This window comes from Micromesistius poutassou (genome assembly GCF_964030765.1).
Source record: "Micromesistius poutassou genome assembly, chromosome: 8".
Taxonomy (NCBI): domain Eukaryota; kingdom Metazoa; phylum Chordata; class Actinopteri; order Gadiformes; family Gadidae; genus Micromesistius; species Micromesistius poutassou.
Genome location: NC_140278.1, coordinates 6069855 through 6086807, shown reverse-complemented (window position 1 = coordinate 6086807; position 16953 = coordinate 6069855). Strand labels below are relative to the sequence as shown.

General features: G+C 47.2%; 1 protein-coding gene across 2 annotated transcripts; it reads left to right on the top strand.

Annotated features, from left to right (window-relative positions):
* Positions 1–1077: 1077 nt before the first annotated feature.
* ctnnb1 (catenin (cadherin-associated protein), beta 1) lies at positions 1078–16610 on the top strand. 2 transcript variants are annotated; one of them, XM_084472095.1, is made up of 17 exons: positions 1078–1226; positions 6780–6830; positions 7493–7717; positions 7940–8193; positions 8888–9126; positions 9774–9975; positions 10089–10233; positions 10484–10587; positions 10878–11012; positions 11155–11358; positions 12218–12376; positions 12954–13073; positions 13470–13620; positions 14099–14220; positions 14647–14707; positions 15222–15478; positions 15882–16610. In XM_084472095.1, exons 2-16 carry the CDS (start codon positions 6818–6820, stop codon positions 15434–15436), a joined length of 2349 nt encoding a protein of 782 aa, XP_084328221.1. In that variant the 5' UTR covers positions 1078–1226; positions 6780–6817; the 3' UTR covers positions 15437–15478; positions 15882–16610. The 2 variants fall into 2 exon arrangements, with proteins under 2 accessions (XP_084328221.1, XP_084328222.1); XM_084472096.1 differs by lacking the exon at positions 15222–15478.
* The last annotated feature ends 343 nt before the right edge of the window (positions 16611–16953 follow it).

Genomic DNA, 16953 nt, shown 5'->3' with positions numbered 1-16953 from the left:
CTATACGGTTCTAGGGTCTCCTAGGGTCTCCTATCAGGCTTCAAGGGTACGTGAAAACCAGGGCACGCAGCCAAATCATAATCCATGAAGTCACTTAGTACAGCTGCATGGCGAGACACACTGCACCACACTATGTTGTGTTTAGTGAACATCCCTCAACGCTGGAGTCACTGCAGTATTCACCTGTATGATCGTAGGCACGTAGACGTTTTTACCGAGCACAGAGTAAGATGGGGGGAGGGTGTTCCTGGAGTTGGCTCATAGTTGTTGTGATGGTGAAATGATGAGCATTTTCCCAGGATTTCCTGTTTGCAAGAAAGAGATATTTGAAAATGAAATTATTTTTTTTTCTCCACACAAAGGGTGTTGTCAAATAGCATATAAGCGTAGCATGGCTGGTCAAATTAATGTAAGTAAAGAAAGAAATACACACAATAAAGATACTCTGAGAGTTCAATGGAATAAAGTCATTTTCTTAAATACAATGGTACAAATAAAAAATACTACAAATAAAGGTGGCAGAAGTCACAAAATGTGCCATGTGAGTATTCTGAACTACAGGGCTCTCAACCACAGAATTATGTAAGCAATTTAGAATGTAAGAAATAATTTCATCTGGTGGCCTAATGAAGTACTGCTGATGAAGACGGCTAAATGATGCAGAAGATGGAGTCCCGTGAAAAGTGCACCTGAAGGGAAAACCCACCAAGCTTTATTGTGTTGGTTAATTCATCTTTTAAAATGAAATACATAAAACAAGTGGGTTTCTGGTGGATTCATGATCAGGTTTGTGGGAATCGGATTTCCGTTTGTAGTCCGCCGGAACTTCATTTATCTGTGTAGCCCTACTCGTGCTGTAGCCATTGGGCTCTAATTGAATTAGCCCGTGTAAAATATTATATATACATATATATATGTAATTAAGTGGATAGCACACATGTTTTGTATTTTAAATTCTGTAAAAACAAGTACTGTAAAATATAGTGTCTATGTTGCGCTGGTTCGTGGCAGGATATTTGTCAACGGAAGGTGTTGTACGGTCTATAAAAACCCGCCGCCATCTTAAGCGCTCAGATACTCCTGTGCTGACCCAGGGAACATTTGCTTGCCGTTGTGGGAGCAGATGTGAGCTCCCTTGACTTTTGGTTTCACGTTCCCGTTTTTCCATTCAAGGCTGGTTTTATTCTTCCATATCCGATTGGACGGACTCGTAATTCTCTACAGCGGTAGGCCTCAGCACATTATCTCCTGTATTTTACACATTTTGTGCTGTTCATGTCGAGTTGTAGCTGAGCGCAAGAAATGGACTGTTGTTTAGGGCGGCCGGGGATGCTGCCTGCTAGCGAAACAGCTGATTTCCCAGGAAATGTTGGATTAAACTAAATACCTGATAGAGACACTATATTTACCCGTTTTATTCACATGTCTATTTTCTTATCAATTAAGCGCTCTGATTCATGTGCATGTGTATAAAGTGACTGTGGTTTGGTGATGTATAGAAACGCCCGTTTCATTGGAATAGATTTGGATGTGTCGACCCCTTGACTAGGATCAGCCTCCTCACCGTTCACATGTGGACTTTACAATAACTCGTTTGTGAGAACTGATTCGGGGTCTCTGCTCATATCGCTTTCTAAAGAGACTCCTGGTTTGTTTTCTCCCTCGATCACTGCATGTTGTTTATTGTGTTGTAATAGTCAGGTTGGTGCCCTGGATCGTTATTTAAAGTGGTGATTTCATCCGTTTTGGGCTCAACTTATTTAAGAAAGTTATATTGTGCTATTTAGATGAATGTGGCAAAGACTGATATGTTGATGGGGGGAAAAGACACGCGTTGAGTGAGTTTTGTGGAAGTTTGCTTGGTACAGAACTATATTCTGGTGGGCGCTCGTTTCCCCGTCGACATGGAGGACCGAGCATTGTTGGGCTTTTTGACAACATTAATCATAACAGGCGAAAATGGAAGGATAAGGATCAGTTAATTCCAAAGTCCTTGCCATTCGTCCTTTTTTAAACAAAGACCGACAAATTCCTCCCGACCGTGGTGCTCCGGGAGGAAGACGAGGCGGAGCCACAATGTGAAATCCGAGTCCAGTGGTGTTAAGAGCAGGAGTGAAGGCGGTCGGCAGCTGTGTTCACAACCTACTCCCTGCAAGAATTCATAGATGGCCCCGAATTTAGTGTTATATCGCAGTTTGGTGACATTTCCTGAAATATATGTTTATGAATCACTTCAATTTCACTTTCAAAGCTACAATGTTTTTTTTTACAACATTAATTCGTTCCATAATTATGCCAGGTTCTTTTAATTTCAAATTTAGCCATATTTACTTGTTTACTGAATGGCGTATGTAACTCTCGCAGCGCTGCAACACACCCCGCTTGGTGTCAACGACCTTTTTTAATTGGGAGATTTATTTATCTGCATTTCTGGTTTATCCAGATTTGCCTTTTGCTATGACTATCTAGGTTTTAATGTCATCTTTTGTTTGCTTTTGAGTCAGTCATTGGCCCCATGTGCATGACCTTATCTTTATTTGTCACGCTGTTTAACAGTCTGGAATTTCCATTTTGATCCAAGTGAACAGAACGACCACGGACGGAAGTAGACGTCTACGTGCTAGTTAATTTACGTAAACATCTAGAGCCGTTTCCGATTATGAGGTCGGAGGTGCAGAGCGGAAACGTAGGTGTTGTCTCTCTCCAGACCGACAAGGCGGTAGTAGAGGGGGTAGCGTGTCCCTCTGAGACGCAACACGCTACATAAACGATACAATGTAAATAGTGTGACAACACATCTGTTGGCTTGATTTTTTTTAATCACAAGGCTACCCCGTCATGCATGACGCCTTTATACCCCATCATATACTCACTATTGGGTACAGTATTTTGGAAAATGTATATATTGGACCTACCTCGGTGTAATTTGTACTGTTCCCAGCACACGGCGGGAACCTGTTTGTTTGTATTTATTGTTCCCATTTTTATTTTGACCCTTTGCAAAAATGGATGCATTTTTGTGGCTCACGCAACTCCTAACGTGTGGTGGCTGCATGTTAAGTCGGGTGGATAACGCGACGGGTTCCGGTGTATGTGTGCCGTATAGGCGCCGGCTGAACATCGCCGCAGCTGCGAGCGTTGAGCTTCAGCGCATTGTCAGCAAGCGGTTACCGCTGCTGACCCTGCACATTGTGCCACATAGCTACTGCGTGATGGTGTCCGCCTGGCCGACCATACACCTTGTCGGCTGGGCTTTCTTTTATGTAAAGCGACCGCATTTCCGAGCTCGGGCGTGGAACGGATTGGCTTTTCGCTGAGCTTGACTGGGTCTTCAGTGTAGGCTACACATCTCACCACCCAACTTGAATTGGGCTTTGATATTAAGGATGTGATTATGGCTGAGAATTTGGTTTTAATCGATCCACTATATGTAAGAAAATATATATTGGAACTTCACTGTTGACTTATTTGTTCTAACATTAAATATTCGTTCCTTCGTTGTGCGGTATCAAATATTTTTTTGATCAAAACGCTCGTCATTAAAACGACGCTTTTTATTAGAATGAACAGTCTAAAAAATGCACCCAACCTATATATTGAAACCTTATATTGCAGACCTACCCAAGCAGGGCTAAGGATGTTGTTTAAACTCTTTCCATTGCTAATGGAAAGGGTTTACTTTTCATTCAGTGGTGACGTGCAGGCTGAAACTTTAAAATAAGGATACCTCATATACGGTCTAATTTTGTTTTTACAGAATCATTTCACATAATGTAACTAGCTATAATTAAATTTGGATTATATTGACGCATAAAAATACTTGTCGCATATTGGACACATCAAAATTACTTTTGAAAAACTCATTGCAGAAGGTCACACCTTTTTGTAGGGTTTTTGATAAGCTCTGTTCAATGAGAATAGAACGCTAGCCATATGCAACTTAACAAGTGATTTACTTGGCTATACCTTCCTATGCATGTATACTTTGCAACATAAAGTACCCAATGAGACTATTCAAATGCAACCAGCTATGAGCTCAAACCGTGTGCCCATCAAAATTGAGTGGTTGCTGAGCCCTTATTGTTGCTGCCAAGCCATGATGTGGCTTTGTGGAAATCACCTTCAAGCATTGCACCTCTACTCCCCCATTCTAAGGGTAATGACCGCGAGCCAGGTATTCTCAAGTGGTTTGCATTTTGTGTGTGTGGTAATTTATCTGTATTTACATATGGCCCGACTGTATTGGGGTTTAAAGACCTCGCTCAATGAGCACGTTGTTGTGGTTCGGCTGCTCGTCCAGTAGGCATGTTTCAGTAGGTGATGGAACTCCGGATAAGCCGTGTCCAACAGCTTGGATCGCAATGCTTCACATCGCTTGTTCACTCATGAACACAACAAAAAAAACTCCATCGGCCGCACATTCTTTAGGACCAGCATGCCGTTCCGTGTAGACTGGCTTTCAGTCACACACATGGCTCTCATTTAGCTCCTGGCTAGGTTGCATGAGGGCAGGCTCCATAGGCATAGCGTGTGAGCGCTTCATTTTGTTTGGCATGTTTGTGGTCAGCTCTGGCAGTTGACTCAAGACTTTGTATTTTTTTTTTTTTATGACTCAGTCGGAGTCAGTGGCATGTGGGTGTGCGGGAATGAGAGGTGGGGGGTGATACTCTGCCTCATACCTCAGTTTCAACTATCCCCACTACTTCTGTGAATTCTCAAAAGGGCGAGCCTTAGGATACTAGGGGTTGGGGGGGGAAGGCAAATGACTGGCTATCACCTCCAGCTGGCTGCTAATGTGCTCACGGCTGGGCCTTGAGTCACTACTGGCTCGCTGCGGTCATTATTCTCTTTGGGCTGTGTGCAAGTGGTCCATATACACACCTAACAAGTGGCTTGGAGACATCATGTTTGTAATTCCTCACTGAAGTCCCAGGGACCCAGCCAGCCAGGTAGCGTTATGTTCTTATCAAGGCTGATCTGGAAGTTTGTGTTGAGTCTTGAGTTGTCTTGGTTCTCAGGGTGGCAGCTACAGTTGGCAGCTTTATATTTTTTTATGACTGTTCTCTACGACATTTGTCACTTTATCAGACCGTTCTGCCGTTGACGCTTATCAGCGTGAGTCAAACTGAAAGTTAAATTGAAACAATTTAGTAGATGACAAATGATTTATGTAATGCGTTTTTGCCGTTGCGCAAATAGAGTGCAAAATCCACGTCATCCGCTCAATTCCGCAGAACTAGGCTAAGCCTCTTTTCTGCCATGCTTTAACATGCATGTACTTTCACGTGAAGAAAAAAAAACAATAGTACCTGAATGTGGTGATGCAAGCATTTGGCTGGCAGTGGAAGGGGGGAGGGCTGGGGCAGAGGCGACCTGTTGCCCTAAAGACAGGGCCAGTTAACCCCTAGCAGCAGTACAGTGTTGTGCAACGAAAGGCTGTGGCGTGGGAGGCTGAACTGACTCTATAGCCAGGTCGCTAACCCCCCCCCCCCGCTCGGCAGTTATAGCTTCACTTAAATGCCTCACAAGGTCGCATGCCTCTAGTGAGGTTGGGCCACTTCATGAACTCACAACAAAATGGAGCATTTAGAGCAACTTTTTCCGAAACGTTATGACCAAGTTAGTGATATAGTGGATTCGCTGCCTGAAACATTTCCACTTTTTTAAGTTGAATCACAACCATATTTAGTGTGGGTGTGCATTCATAATGACAACAATAGCAAACAGCTGTTAAACATCAACCCCTTTAGTCTTTTATTTGACTACCATCGTCCAGGCCTCTCCACCTCCAGGTAGACAGTGAGCCACTTTAGTCATCAGAAAGTCTGGGCGTCTGGGTTTGCATGGTCAGTCATTTCTGCATTAGCCCTGTGGTATTATCCCAATTTTAATGTTGTGTGTGTGTGCCTGAAGCCTCTGTCCTTGTAATTGCAGTGGGGCGGCTTCAGAGCATGCATTGGAAATGCAGTCTTCCTCTAAACTAATTCCCTCTCCTGCTGTAGCCATGATAGTGTTTACTTTCCCGCAGAGTGAGCTTGTGGCTTGAGCTTCAAAGCCAGTGCTGGAATGTTTTTGCCCCTCACCATCCCCCCCCCATCCCCCACCCTTCCATTCCTCCACCCATGACCCCACCCCCACCAGCCCCACCCTCCCTTCTCTGGTGCTTGGCTAGCTAGCTGCGACCTCCTTAATGGTTGCTTTGTGTATGCAGTGCTGCTTCTTCTGTGGTTTAAGGAATGGAGGTGGTGTGGGGGGGGGCAGGCAGGAAGAAACAAGGAAGAGTGGAAAGTAACTTCGCCCCCCACCCCCTTCCTCTCCATACTGCTTCTTAAAACCCTGCAGAAAACCTTCCGATGTTGTATATTTTTTATACATTTTAATGATGCAAACAGCATCTTGCCACACACTTTTGTTTGGTGACTCTCTGCTTTCACTTGCCACAGCCCAACAGTTTCAGACACTCTTTCATAGGCATCATATTGTCATAGTTTTATAGTCCCGTTACAAGAAGATATGTTAAACTAAATACCCACATATTGCCATGTTAATAAAGTGTGCAACATTTTTTCACATGGTTTCACTCTCCTGTATCTTCTGCCGTATCACCATCCCCTGGCTATAGTTGCTTAATATAATTATAGTTTTTTTATCCTAGTCCCTTAAGGAGGTCTTCACTGTATGCAGTCTCCGATGGTAATCAAGGCGGTGGTCCTGGTATCCCCTGATGTGTGACCGAGGGTGGACTGACCGTGTTGTCCTGCTGTGTTTGTGTCTTGCAGATCAGGAAGCTGTGCAGGCTGTGGCTTAAGAAAGAAACATGGCTTCCCAGGGTAAGTGCATCATTCTCCGCTGTCTCCTATCTCTCTGTTGGTCTGATTCACTGTCCGTGCACCCTCACTCACCCCTCTGTTCTCCTGCCGTCAGAAAGCCTGTCCGCATGGACTAGCACTGCAGTGGTGCAGCAGAAAGGTCTTCTTTTGTTGTAGTTGTAAGATGAATGCAGTCTCAGGCTACAGGACTGTACCATTTTATATTGATCCCAGGTTTAGTCTTTGAGTGCACATAAAACATACTTTACACGTAGAGAAAATCAATGGAGTAAGATGAAAGTCTGTTTTTATGATTAATTATTGAGACAAGGGTTTTGCTTATTGGAAACCTAGAAGCTCAGTAGTATATGCGATCTATAGTCTCTCCATGTACCATTTCCGACCCGGATGTATTTTGAAACACATGGCCCTCTACGGCTGGTCAGAAGAATAGCTTAAGACGAGGGTTTAAAGCTATGGATTCAAAGGGTTTACTCCGACAAGAATAGTCAGGTTACTGGGAATTTGCTTACAGCAATAGATTGATTGCCACTTGCTACTTTTGCATACATCAAGTGATCGGGAAAGCCAAAGCCCCCTTGTTTTTGCTGATTGTTGCCGTTTGATTTTGGGCCAATAGCGGCTTTTGATTACGGTTGCTTGACTATCCTTGTGTTCCTCAGCTGATCTGATGGAGCTGGACATGGCCATGGAGCCAGACCGCAAGGCGGCAGTTAGCCACTGGCAGCAGCAGTCCTACCTGGACTCAGGCATCCACTCTGGTGCCACCACCACGGCCCCCTCCCTCAGCGGTAAGGGCAACCCGGAGGAGGAGGACGTTGACAACCAGGTCCTCTACGACTGGGAGCAGGGCTTCAACCAGAACTTCTCCCAGGACCAAGTACAAGGTGAGGGAGCGCGTTTCTGCCTGTCAACCGAATTCTAAAAAGGTGTCTGCATGAATACCACAATAACCCTTTGTGAATAGTCCTGACAGCACAATCAATATTGCACCATGCATCGCTCATTGCCCTTCATGAACCGTTCATTACCCTCTCTGTGCATGCCAACTGCGGTCTCCTCCTCACAAAATGCCTCACCGCTGTTCTCTGCCCCCCCCCCCCCCCCAGACCTGGATGGACAGTACGCCATGACGCGTGCCCAGAGGGTCCGGGCCGCCATGTTCCCAGAGACCCTGGAGGAGGGCATGCAGATCCCCTCCACCCAGTATGACGGCGCCCACCCCACCAACGTCCAGAGGCTAGCCGAGCCCTCGCAGATGCTGAAGCATGCCGTGGTCAACCTGATCAACTACCAGGACGACGCCGAGCTGGCCACCCGCGCCATCCCCGAGCTCACCAAGCTGCTCAACGACGAGGACCAGGTACGTACGGCCGGGAGGGAGGGTCGTAGAGACGGAGACCCCAGTGTTGTCTAGGGCTGAACGATCTTTGGGTATTTAGATTTGTATTCATCTTTCTTTAATAATTCAATAGTCAAATGAAGATGTTATAATATCAATTCATGCATCAATTCACACATAGGCCTGGCCTGAAGGAAAGAGCAGTTTATATGTTGACTGCTTCCAATGTTGTGTTGGTCATACTATAGAATGATTTATTGCTTAGCTTAGTGAAGAATACAGAACATAAGGAACTTTAAAAAAGAAAAATCGCATACTAAATCGCAATCGCAAAATGGTTTGAAATAATCTCTTTGATTATTTCCCCAAATCGTTCAGGCCTAGTTTTGTCCTTGTGGAAGCTAGTTTATTGTACCATCCTACAGGGGGTAGTGGAGTGTATTTGCCTGCAGTCAATTTAAATCATGTTTGATTCTGTTCATTAAAAAAACATCGGATCTGTGGAACCCGAATTGCAATGTTAAACTAAACCGTTTCTTCACACAAAAGAAGAAACAGAAAATTGTAGTAGTTTGACATTTATCGTACTCAAAAATCGCAGATCCCATCCCTAGTCTTCATGTACTATGATGTCCATGATATGGTCGGTTCCTTTTCTAATCAAACACGGCCTTCCTTTCACTGACGTTGAGCCTGACCCTCCCCTGACGCGCAGGTCGTGGTGAACAAAGCGGCCGTGATGGTCCACCAGCTGTCCAAGAAGGAGGCGTCGCGCCACGCCATCATGCGCTCGCCCCAGATGGTGTCGGCCATCGTGCGGACCATGCAGAACACCAACGACGTGGAGACGGCGCGCTGCACTGCCGGCACACTGCACAACCTGTCCCACCACAGAGAGGGCCTGTTGGCCATCTTCAAATCCGGGGGCATACCCGCGCTCGTCAAGATGCTGGGGTAAGGGTCCAAATTAGTCGTGATGCCAAAACATTTTAAATGGTTGTACCAAAAGCGTCAACAATTACGTTGTTTTTTTGTTCCCGGTTGTTGTGGTTTGGGTAGAGTGCAGGCTTGTTGAGATGTAATTTCTGTCATTTTCCAACACATCAGGTATTCGATCAAGTGGCTTGATAATGCCCACTTTCCGCAGTACCTATCAGGCAGTACACCATATAAATGGGAACAACGTCTTGGGAGTGAGAGTGACGCCGACTGGAAGCATATTTTGAGTTGCCTGCTGTGACTTGCAACTAGGACTTATACTTGTATAATCGCACCACTTGTTTTCTGGAGTGGTGACTTTTCTTGTCTGACGCAATTCCCTTTATCCCTGATCTTAACTCTCAAATTGTTTTTCATAAATATAACTTTACCGATGGCTTCAATTTGTCGACTTTCTGAAGACTGGCCTGATTTTTATTGAGGCTATGCCACGGGCAACTTGCACAGAATTACTTGGAAGATCAGCCAAATTACGTTAGGGGAAAAGGATTGATTCAGGACTTATGACCATGCTGTTGATCCACAACTCCTCGAGTTACAGACAGCCCTTTGTAGGAAGCAGGGCACAACAAGGTAATGAACCTGTGCGTTTTGTCGTCCAGCTCCCCAGTGGACTCTGTGCTGTTCTACGCCATCACCACCCTCCACAACCTGCTCCTGCACCAGGAGGGAGCCAAGATGGCCGTGCGCTTGGCCGGCGGGCTCCAGAAAATGGTGGCTCTCCTCAACAAGACCAACGTCAAATTCCTGGCCATCACCACCGACTGTCTCCAGATCCTGGCCTACGGGAACCAGGAGAGCAAGGTACAGCCCTCAGTGGGGAGAGACGGTGGGGTTGAGCTGAGATTGTAGCAGTAAATGGTTAATTAGGTTGGACTGGCTACTCACAAGACCACTCTCTCTTCTCTCCCTTCTAGTTGATAATCCTGGCCAGTGGTGGGCCTCAGGCTCTGGTCAACATCATGAGGACCTACACTTACGAGAAGCTGCTGTGGACCACAAGCAGAGTGCTCAAAGTGCTGTCTGTCTGCTCCAGCAATAAGCCCGCCATTGTGGAAGCCGGTACGTTTGGCGGACATTTAGCTCAGACTGTTTTTTGATTTAGGTTGAACCAGGGTACGGCTTTCCATTTCAAAGTGGAAAGCCTATATATTGTACTTTTCAAAAACACATTTTTTTTTTGACGTATAAACACTTTTGTTTTGTAAAAATGCAAAGCTTTCAGCAAATGACTCAAAATAGAATCAGATTTGAAGAGGAAAATATTTCTAAACACTGCTGATCATGTGCACTGCTGTTTGTGACTCTTCAGGCGGTATGCAGGCCCTGGGTCTACACCTGACAGACCCCAGCCAGAGACTCGTCCAGAACTGCCTCTGGACTCTCAGGAACTTGTCAGACGCTGCCACCAAACAGGTTAAATAACCCTTTCTCAAATTTGATTCCCTTAATTTGTCCCACGAGCCACAGCTTCTCTGTATTAAACCGACAAAATGAAAGGATGATGTGTTATTTTCAAACCCACTATTTTCACAATGCACCAGTCTCCTAATCCCGGAGTGTCATGTCTGCATCTGTGACAAGGAATCCTAAATATAAACCTCAGAGCTTCATGTGAACCTGATGTGCACCGGCTGACATCCCTGTCAGCCGCGCACGTCCAAACCGTGTGCCCGGTGTGCTAATCCTCCGACTCACCCCCTCAGGAGGGCATGGAGGGCCTCCTCGGGACCCTCGTCCAGTTGCTAGGCAGCGACGACATCAACGTGGTGACCTGCGCCGCCGGCATCCTGTCCAACCTCACGTGCAACAACTACAAGAACAAGATGATGGTCTGCCAGGTACGTGCTCGCTCGCAGCCCAGAATAACACTTTTTTTTTTTAATATCGTCGGGACTGTAGAGAAGCTGAGAAAAGAGGAAAAAAAAAAAAAGTTTGAATCTGATCTACCCGACTTAATGAAAACTGTCCCGTGTCGGTTAGGTGGGCGGGATCGAGGCGCTGGTGCGTACGGTGCTCCGCGCCGGCGACCGGGAAGACATCACAGAGCCGGCCATCTGCGCCCTGCGCCACCTGACGTCTCGGCACCAGGACGCCGAGATGGCCCAGAACGCCGTCCGGCTGCACTACGGCCTGCCGGTGGTGGTGAAGCTACTGCACCCCCCCTCACACTGGCCCCTGATCAAGGTACGCAGCGGCGCCAGGATACACGGAGCCACCGTCAAACCCCCCCCCCCCCCCCCCCTCTCATTTCCGGTCTGGGGTTCAATGAAGTCTTATCGTTAGAGGCAGGGCCAAACCACCATTTCCTATCTGGAAGCGTGTATATTGACACTAGTTTATATGAATGTTGGTTCCAACTGAAATTAAATGGATTGTCTCTGCATTAGAATTATCTGCTGCAAAACCATTTCACAGCTTAATTTTCGCCACTACCTGGAAAGCAATTATCCTATCTTATCTGGAATTTTCAGGCCTCATTGTTTAGCCCCGTGGTAGGATCAGTTTTGCATACAGTGTCTATTCTGTTGGCTTGTCACGCCTAATCACGGACGAGGTTAATAAAAGTGGATTATTTTGTGGCATTATAGCGTTGATGGGTGACGGGTTTCCGTTGGAAGTACAAATGGGGGGTTTTACCTCCTTGAGGATCGTTTACAAACTGGGGGTGCTGTATGTATTTATTTGGTCAATTGTACTGCTGATGTTGTGGACCTGCTATACATAACTGGACTGCCGTCCAATTTAAACAGTGAGCTGTGCTTTGCATTGCAAAGTGAGGGCATCCGTAAGCACTGTGGCACAGTTGTGTTTGCAAATGGCTTGCAATCCAATAGCTGGTGTTCTACTTAAATCTTGTTCCACACAGACTGAACTGACTGAAGAATGAGTGAGATATACTGGCCTGCTTTCCCTTCAGCAAACATGAAAATGCTGTTACTTTACGATCGGGTGACAATCAATGATGTAGTGAGTGTATTACAGCATGTGTGTATCTTATCGGTTAGATTTTTGACGTGTGTGCGTGCGTTTGTCTCCTCCCTAGGCCACGGTGGGTCTGATCCGTAACCTGGCGCTGTGCCCCGCCAACCACGCCCCCCTGAGGGAGCAGGGAGCCATCCCCCGACTGGTCCAACTGCTGGTGAGGGCGCACCAGGACACACAGAGACGCACCAGCATGGGGGGCACGCAGCAACAGTTTGTGGTGAGCACACCCAGCACACCGAATCGCCTCTTTGTGAATCTACCATACAGATGGTGGCATAGCTTATAGACTGACGGGTGGACTGCACTGGAGATATTGAGACGTGGCACGAAGGTGTACATGTAACGACGGATTTGTGGTGATAACCGAGAGGACATCACAGCCACTTTCACTTGAAGCTCCAGTTCCTACTGGTTCATAAAGATGGGAGGGAACATGATGGTTTTCCATAGTATAGACTGAAGTCTGTACAGTAGCTATTCAGACAAACTCATGGTTGTCTCTGCGTTGTGAGTGCTCATGCAGCGATTTTTTTTATTTTTTTTTGCACCGCCAAGCAGGTAAACTAGCCTAGTTATATGCTCATGTTGGTATGATGGCTGTGGAACTGTTACTATTGAGTCTTAGTTTTATTTCCGGACAGAATTTTGCCTTTTTTGAATTTTTCCAACTACCAATTTTCCTGCAGCGCGACATGCTTACTTTAGTCATGAAAAGCATGTGAAGCATGTAAAGTATGTAGCGCAGCGTCTGGGTGCTGCATTGCTGAACCAGTACATCCTGTGTGTGTCATCAGGAGGGAGTGCGTATGGAGGAGATTGTGGAGGGCTGCACAGGAGCGCTCCACATCCTGGCCAGGGACGTCCACAACAGAATAGTCATCAGAGGACTCAACACCATTCCACTCTTCGTACAGGTAAGAGGGGGGGGCATCGTCAGATGCAACGACACGCCATCACACTGCTGGTTTGAATGCACTCTTGATTAGGATTTTTGTATATTTTAAATGGAAAGTGCATTCCCCTATTCTGTTATTCATGGCTATTACAACTAAACCCCCACTTCTGCCATTTGTATTGAAAGCACATTAGTAGACTTGTGGCGTTGAAGCAATAGTTTATTCAATTCCAATAGCCTTTGAAAGGAATTGTTTGGGAGAATGACAAGGGACTCAGTTATGCAAATGTGTGTATATATATATCATTTTATTTGAAGGCAAATATCCGTTCCTATAGTGAGGAAAACTGGCTTTACTAAGCCCATCCCCTGACCTGACCCTCCTCCCCGTTGCCCCCCCCCCCGGTCCCTCCAGCTGCTGTACTCGCCCATCGAGAACATCCAGCGCGTGGCGGCCGGCGTGCTGTGTGAGCTGGCCCAGGACAAGGAGGCGGCCGAGGCCATCGAGGCCGAGGGAGCCACCGCCCCGCTCACGGAGCTGCTGCACAGCCGCAACGAGGGCGTCGGTGAGCAGCCTGCACACCACACGACAACACGCCCCTCCACCACCTAGGGGAGGGAGACGGGGAAGTGGCGTTTAAGAGTCTGGGAGCGGCCCCCGCCTTCAAATTGAACCCGGCAGACGCGTGGGCGTCCGGTCCGACGTGACGCCACGTCTCGATTACAGGGGGACGGATATGTTTATTGTTTAGGAAAACGTGTCGCATTTCCTCCCCTGTAACTCGGCTGCACTAGCCTCAACGGCTTAAGCCATCGCCTGTTTTAAAGTTATTCATCAGGATTTGGACAAAATCATGAATACCTCGTTAGTGCTCCTCATCAGGATTTTGACTAAATCTTGATGAATACCTCGTCGGCGCGCTTAAATCGTGCCCGGAGGTCCGTCCCCGGTTCCGTTCCCTCGTACACGGCAGTCCTTCCAGCCCACCCAACAGGAGTCGCCATGAGGATGCTAACCCGCCGTCTCCCCGTGTTTCTCTCCAGCCACCTACGCTGCAGCAGTGCTGTTCCGCATGTCGGAGGACAAGCCCCAGGACTACAAGAAGAGGCTCTCCGTAGAGCTCACCAGCTCCCTGTTCAGAACAGAACCCATGGCCTGGAATGAGGTATGGGCCCGCCCCCTGACGTGCTTCACCCAATCAGAACACTCGCAACCCTCCCAGCTCAGATGCTGAGTCAGTAGTCTGGCTGTTGGTCAACTTGCTCACCTGGACTTTTTGGGAGCCTTCAGAGTTTAATAAAATTGTATTGCAATAAAAAGCGGTTTATAGTTGCAGCCTGGCTAGGTAAAATTTAGGTAATCAAAAAATGTATATTTATATTGCAACATTTATGGGTTTATCGTATAGTTTATTGTGACTGTAAAATACCCTGCAGCAGACTACTTTTATCCTCCACAAATTAGTAAGATTAGTGCACCCGCAGTATTTTCCACAACAATAACCTTTGGCATTAATTGGCTGACTTTCCGAAGAACCCAGAGGTTGGCTCTGTTCTAAACTCTCATCTCTGCCTCCTTTCTCTGGGTGAAGACCGGAGATCTGGGCCTGGACATCGGTGCCCAGGGCGAACCTCTGGGATACAGACAAGAAGGTGAGTCCAATCACGTCCGCCTCGCTTGAGTGAGCGCCTCCCTCCGAAGGCTTAACCACCACCACTCTGGAGGGTGTCTAGCCCATCGCTCTCCCTCCGTCCTGCCCAGCAGAACCGGACCGTGACCACCCCCCCGTTCCGTGTGGTCGGCTTCTGCTGCAGCAGGGCAGAGAGACAGGGTTGCAGTGTGTTTTTGTTTTTTTTGCTGTGTAGCTTTGATCGTACTACCATGTGGCAGCTTGGTGTTAACCTGCTTCTAACAAAGTGCTCTGCTTCCCCTCGCCTCCTACACCCACCCCACCGCCTCCATCCACCCCACCGCCTCCATCCACCCACCCTACTCCTCCTCCACCCATCCATCCACCCCCACTCCTCCACCCCCACTCCTCCACCCATCCATCCACCCCCACTCCTCCACCCCCACTCCTCCACCCATCCATCCACCCCACTCTTCCTCCACCCACCCCACTCCTCCTCCATACATCCATCCACCATGCGCCCCCCCCTATCCCAGACCCCAGCTACCGCTCCTTCCACACGGGGGGCTACGGCGGCGACACGATGGGCCTGGAGCCCATGATGGAGCACGAGCTGGCCGGGGGGCACCACCCGGGCCAGGACTACGCCCCGGTGGAGGGTCTGCCCGACCTGGGCCACGCCCAGGACCTGATGGACGGCCTGCCCCCTGGTGACTCCAACCAGCTGGCCTGGTTCGACACGGACCTGTAGACAGTACGCCACGCGGACCACCATTACAACACTTTCTACTAGGTGAGACCCCCCACGGGGAGATGGGGTCACACTTCGGTGGAAGGGAGGCCTGCTTGGTTGGATACTAATTGGACTGGAGTGGTGTGGTGTGCTGTGATTTTAATCTTGACTTGACGAGGGCTTCTACCTGGCATTTTGTGATGGTTTCTTCTTTAATCACTTGTCCAAGAGATGCAGCTCAAGTGAAGTGTCAAGTGACTACTAAAGGATGGTTTTATCCACTTATAATGGGCCATTTTGCAGACCTTCAATCCTATTAGCAAGCCAATTTGTCTTTTCAAATCAGCCAGACGGCACAATGCCAGGAAGTAGAATACCATCCCTTCAAATCGTCGTACTGTAATCTATGCGTGTGTGTGTGTGGGGAATATTTGACTAAAGCATGTCTTGTGTTTTCTCTCAGCTGTATCATGTGATCTGGATGAACCTGCATTGTAATTTGCCCATACGGAGGAGGCGGGGTTTCAGAAAGTGCCTGAAGATGACTCGACTCGAAGACAAGACAAGGAGTTGCCCAGCCGCAACTCAACGGGGACAAACTAGATGTGAAGTGCGGTTCTGGTTTCTCAGCCCAAGCGGTGGGCTCACTGAAAATCCTGACATGACGAAGAGATGGAGCTCAATTTTAAAAAGAACCCTTTTATGTATTTTTTTCTTTTTCTTTTTACTTTGTTTACCATTTTATTCTGATTTTCCTTTTTGTTTTTGTCTGTAATGGTACTGATTCAAGCTTGCTTTAAGATCATTTCTTATTATAATCCTCTTGTTTTTTGCAGTACTTTGTATCTTAAAATCTGGTAGTGTTGAGTTTTTCTAGTGCTGATGCTCAATCCAAGTAAAAGGTTTTCGTTTTTCCGTTCACGTTTTTAAATGGCGTCCACTAACACTAAGGAAATTAATCAGTTGAATTGTATTCAGAAGACAAAGTGTAACATTGTGTAGCTTTTGTATAAAAAAAAATAATCATGAATTGGAAATCATGGTCCAAATATCAAGCTATTTTTTCTTGCTTTAAAGGTGGGCACCAGGATGTCTTCTCTGTTCCAAAGGGAGTGTAGCTGACCTAGGTGGAGGAGAGTGGCCGTTTTATGGATCAAGGGGGAGGGGGCGGCGTTGGGGGGGGGGGGGGGGGGTGGGGAGGGTTGGGGAGGAGGGATTTTATTGGTCTGCTGTTACTAAGGAGACGGATGATAGGAGGAGCTGGTTGCTGTAGCCTGCTGTGTTCTGTAACAATAAAATGGACTGTCATTTCAACCCTAAGGCCTGTGTGTGTTGTATTTCATCCACATGGCTGAGGTCATGCACAATCACCCAATCCACAGGGGCTTGGTTAGGAGTCCTCTATTCGTGTCACATGGTTGGACCAGATGGTGAAACTGGGCTGGTAATTCCTTTTAATGGTGTAACATACCCAAGTAAGCCTGTTAATGGATTTTTATTCAAACGATAACCAGACAGGGAAAATCCAAAAGTTA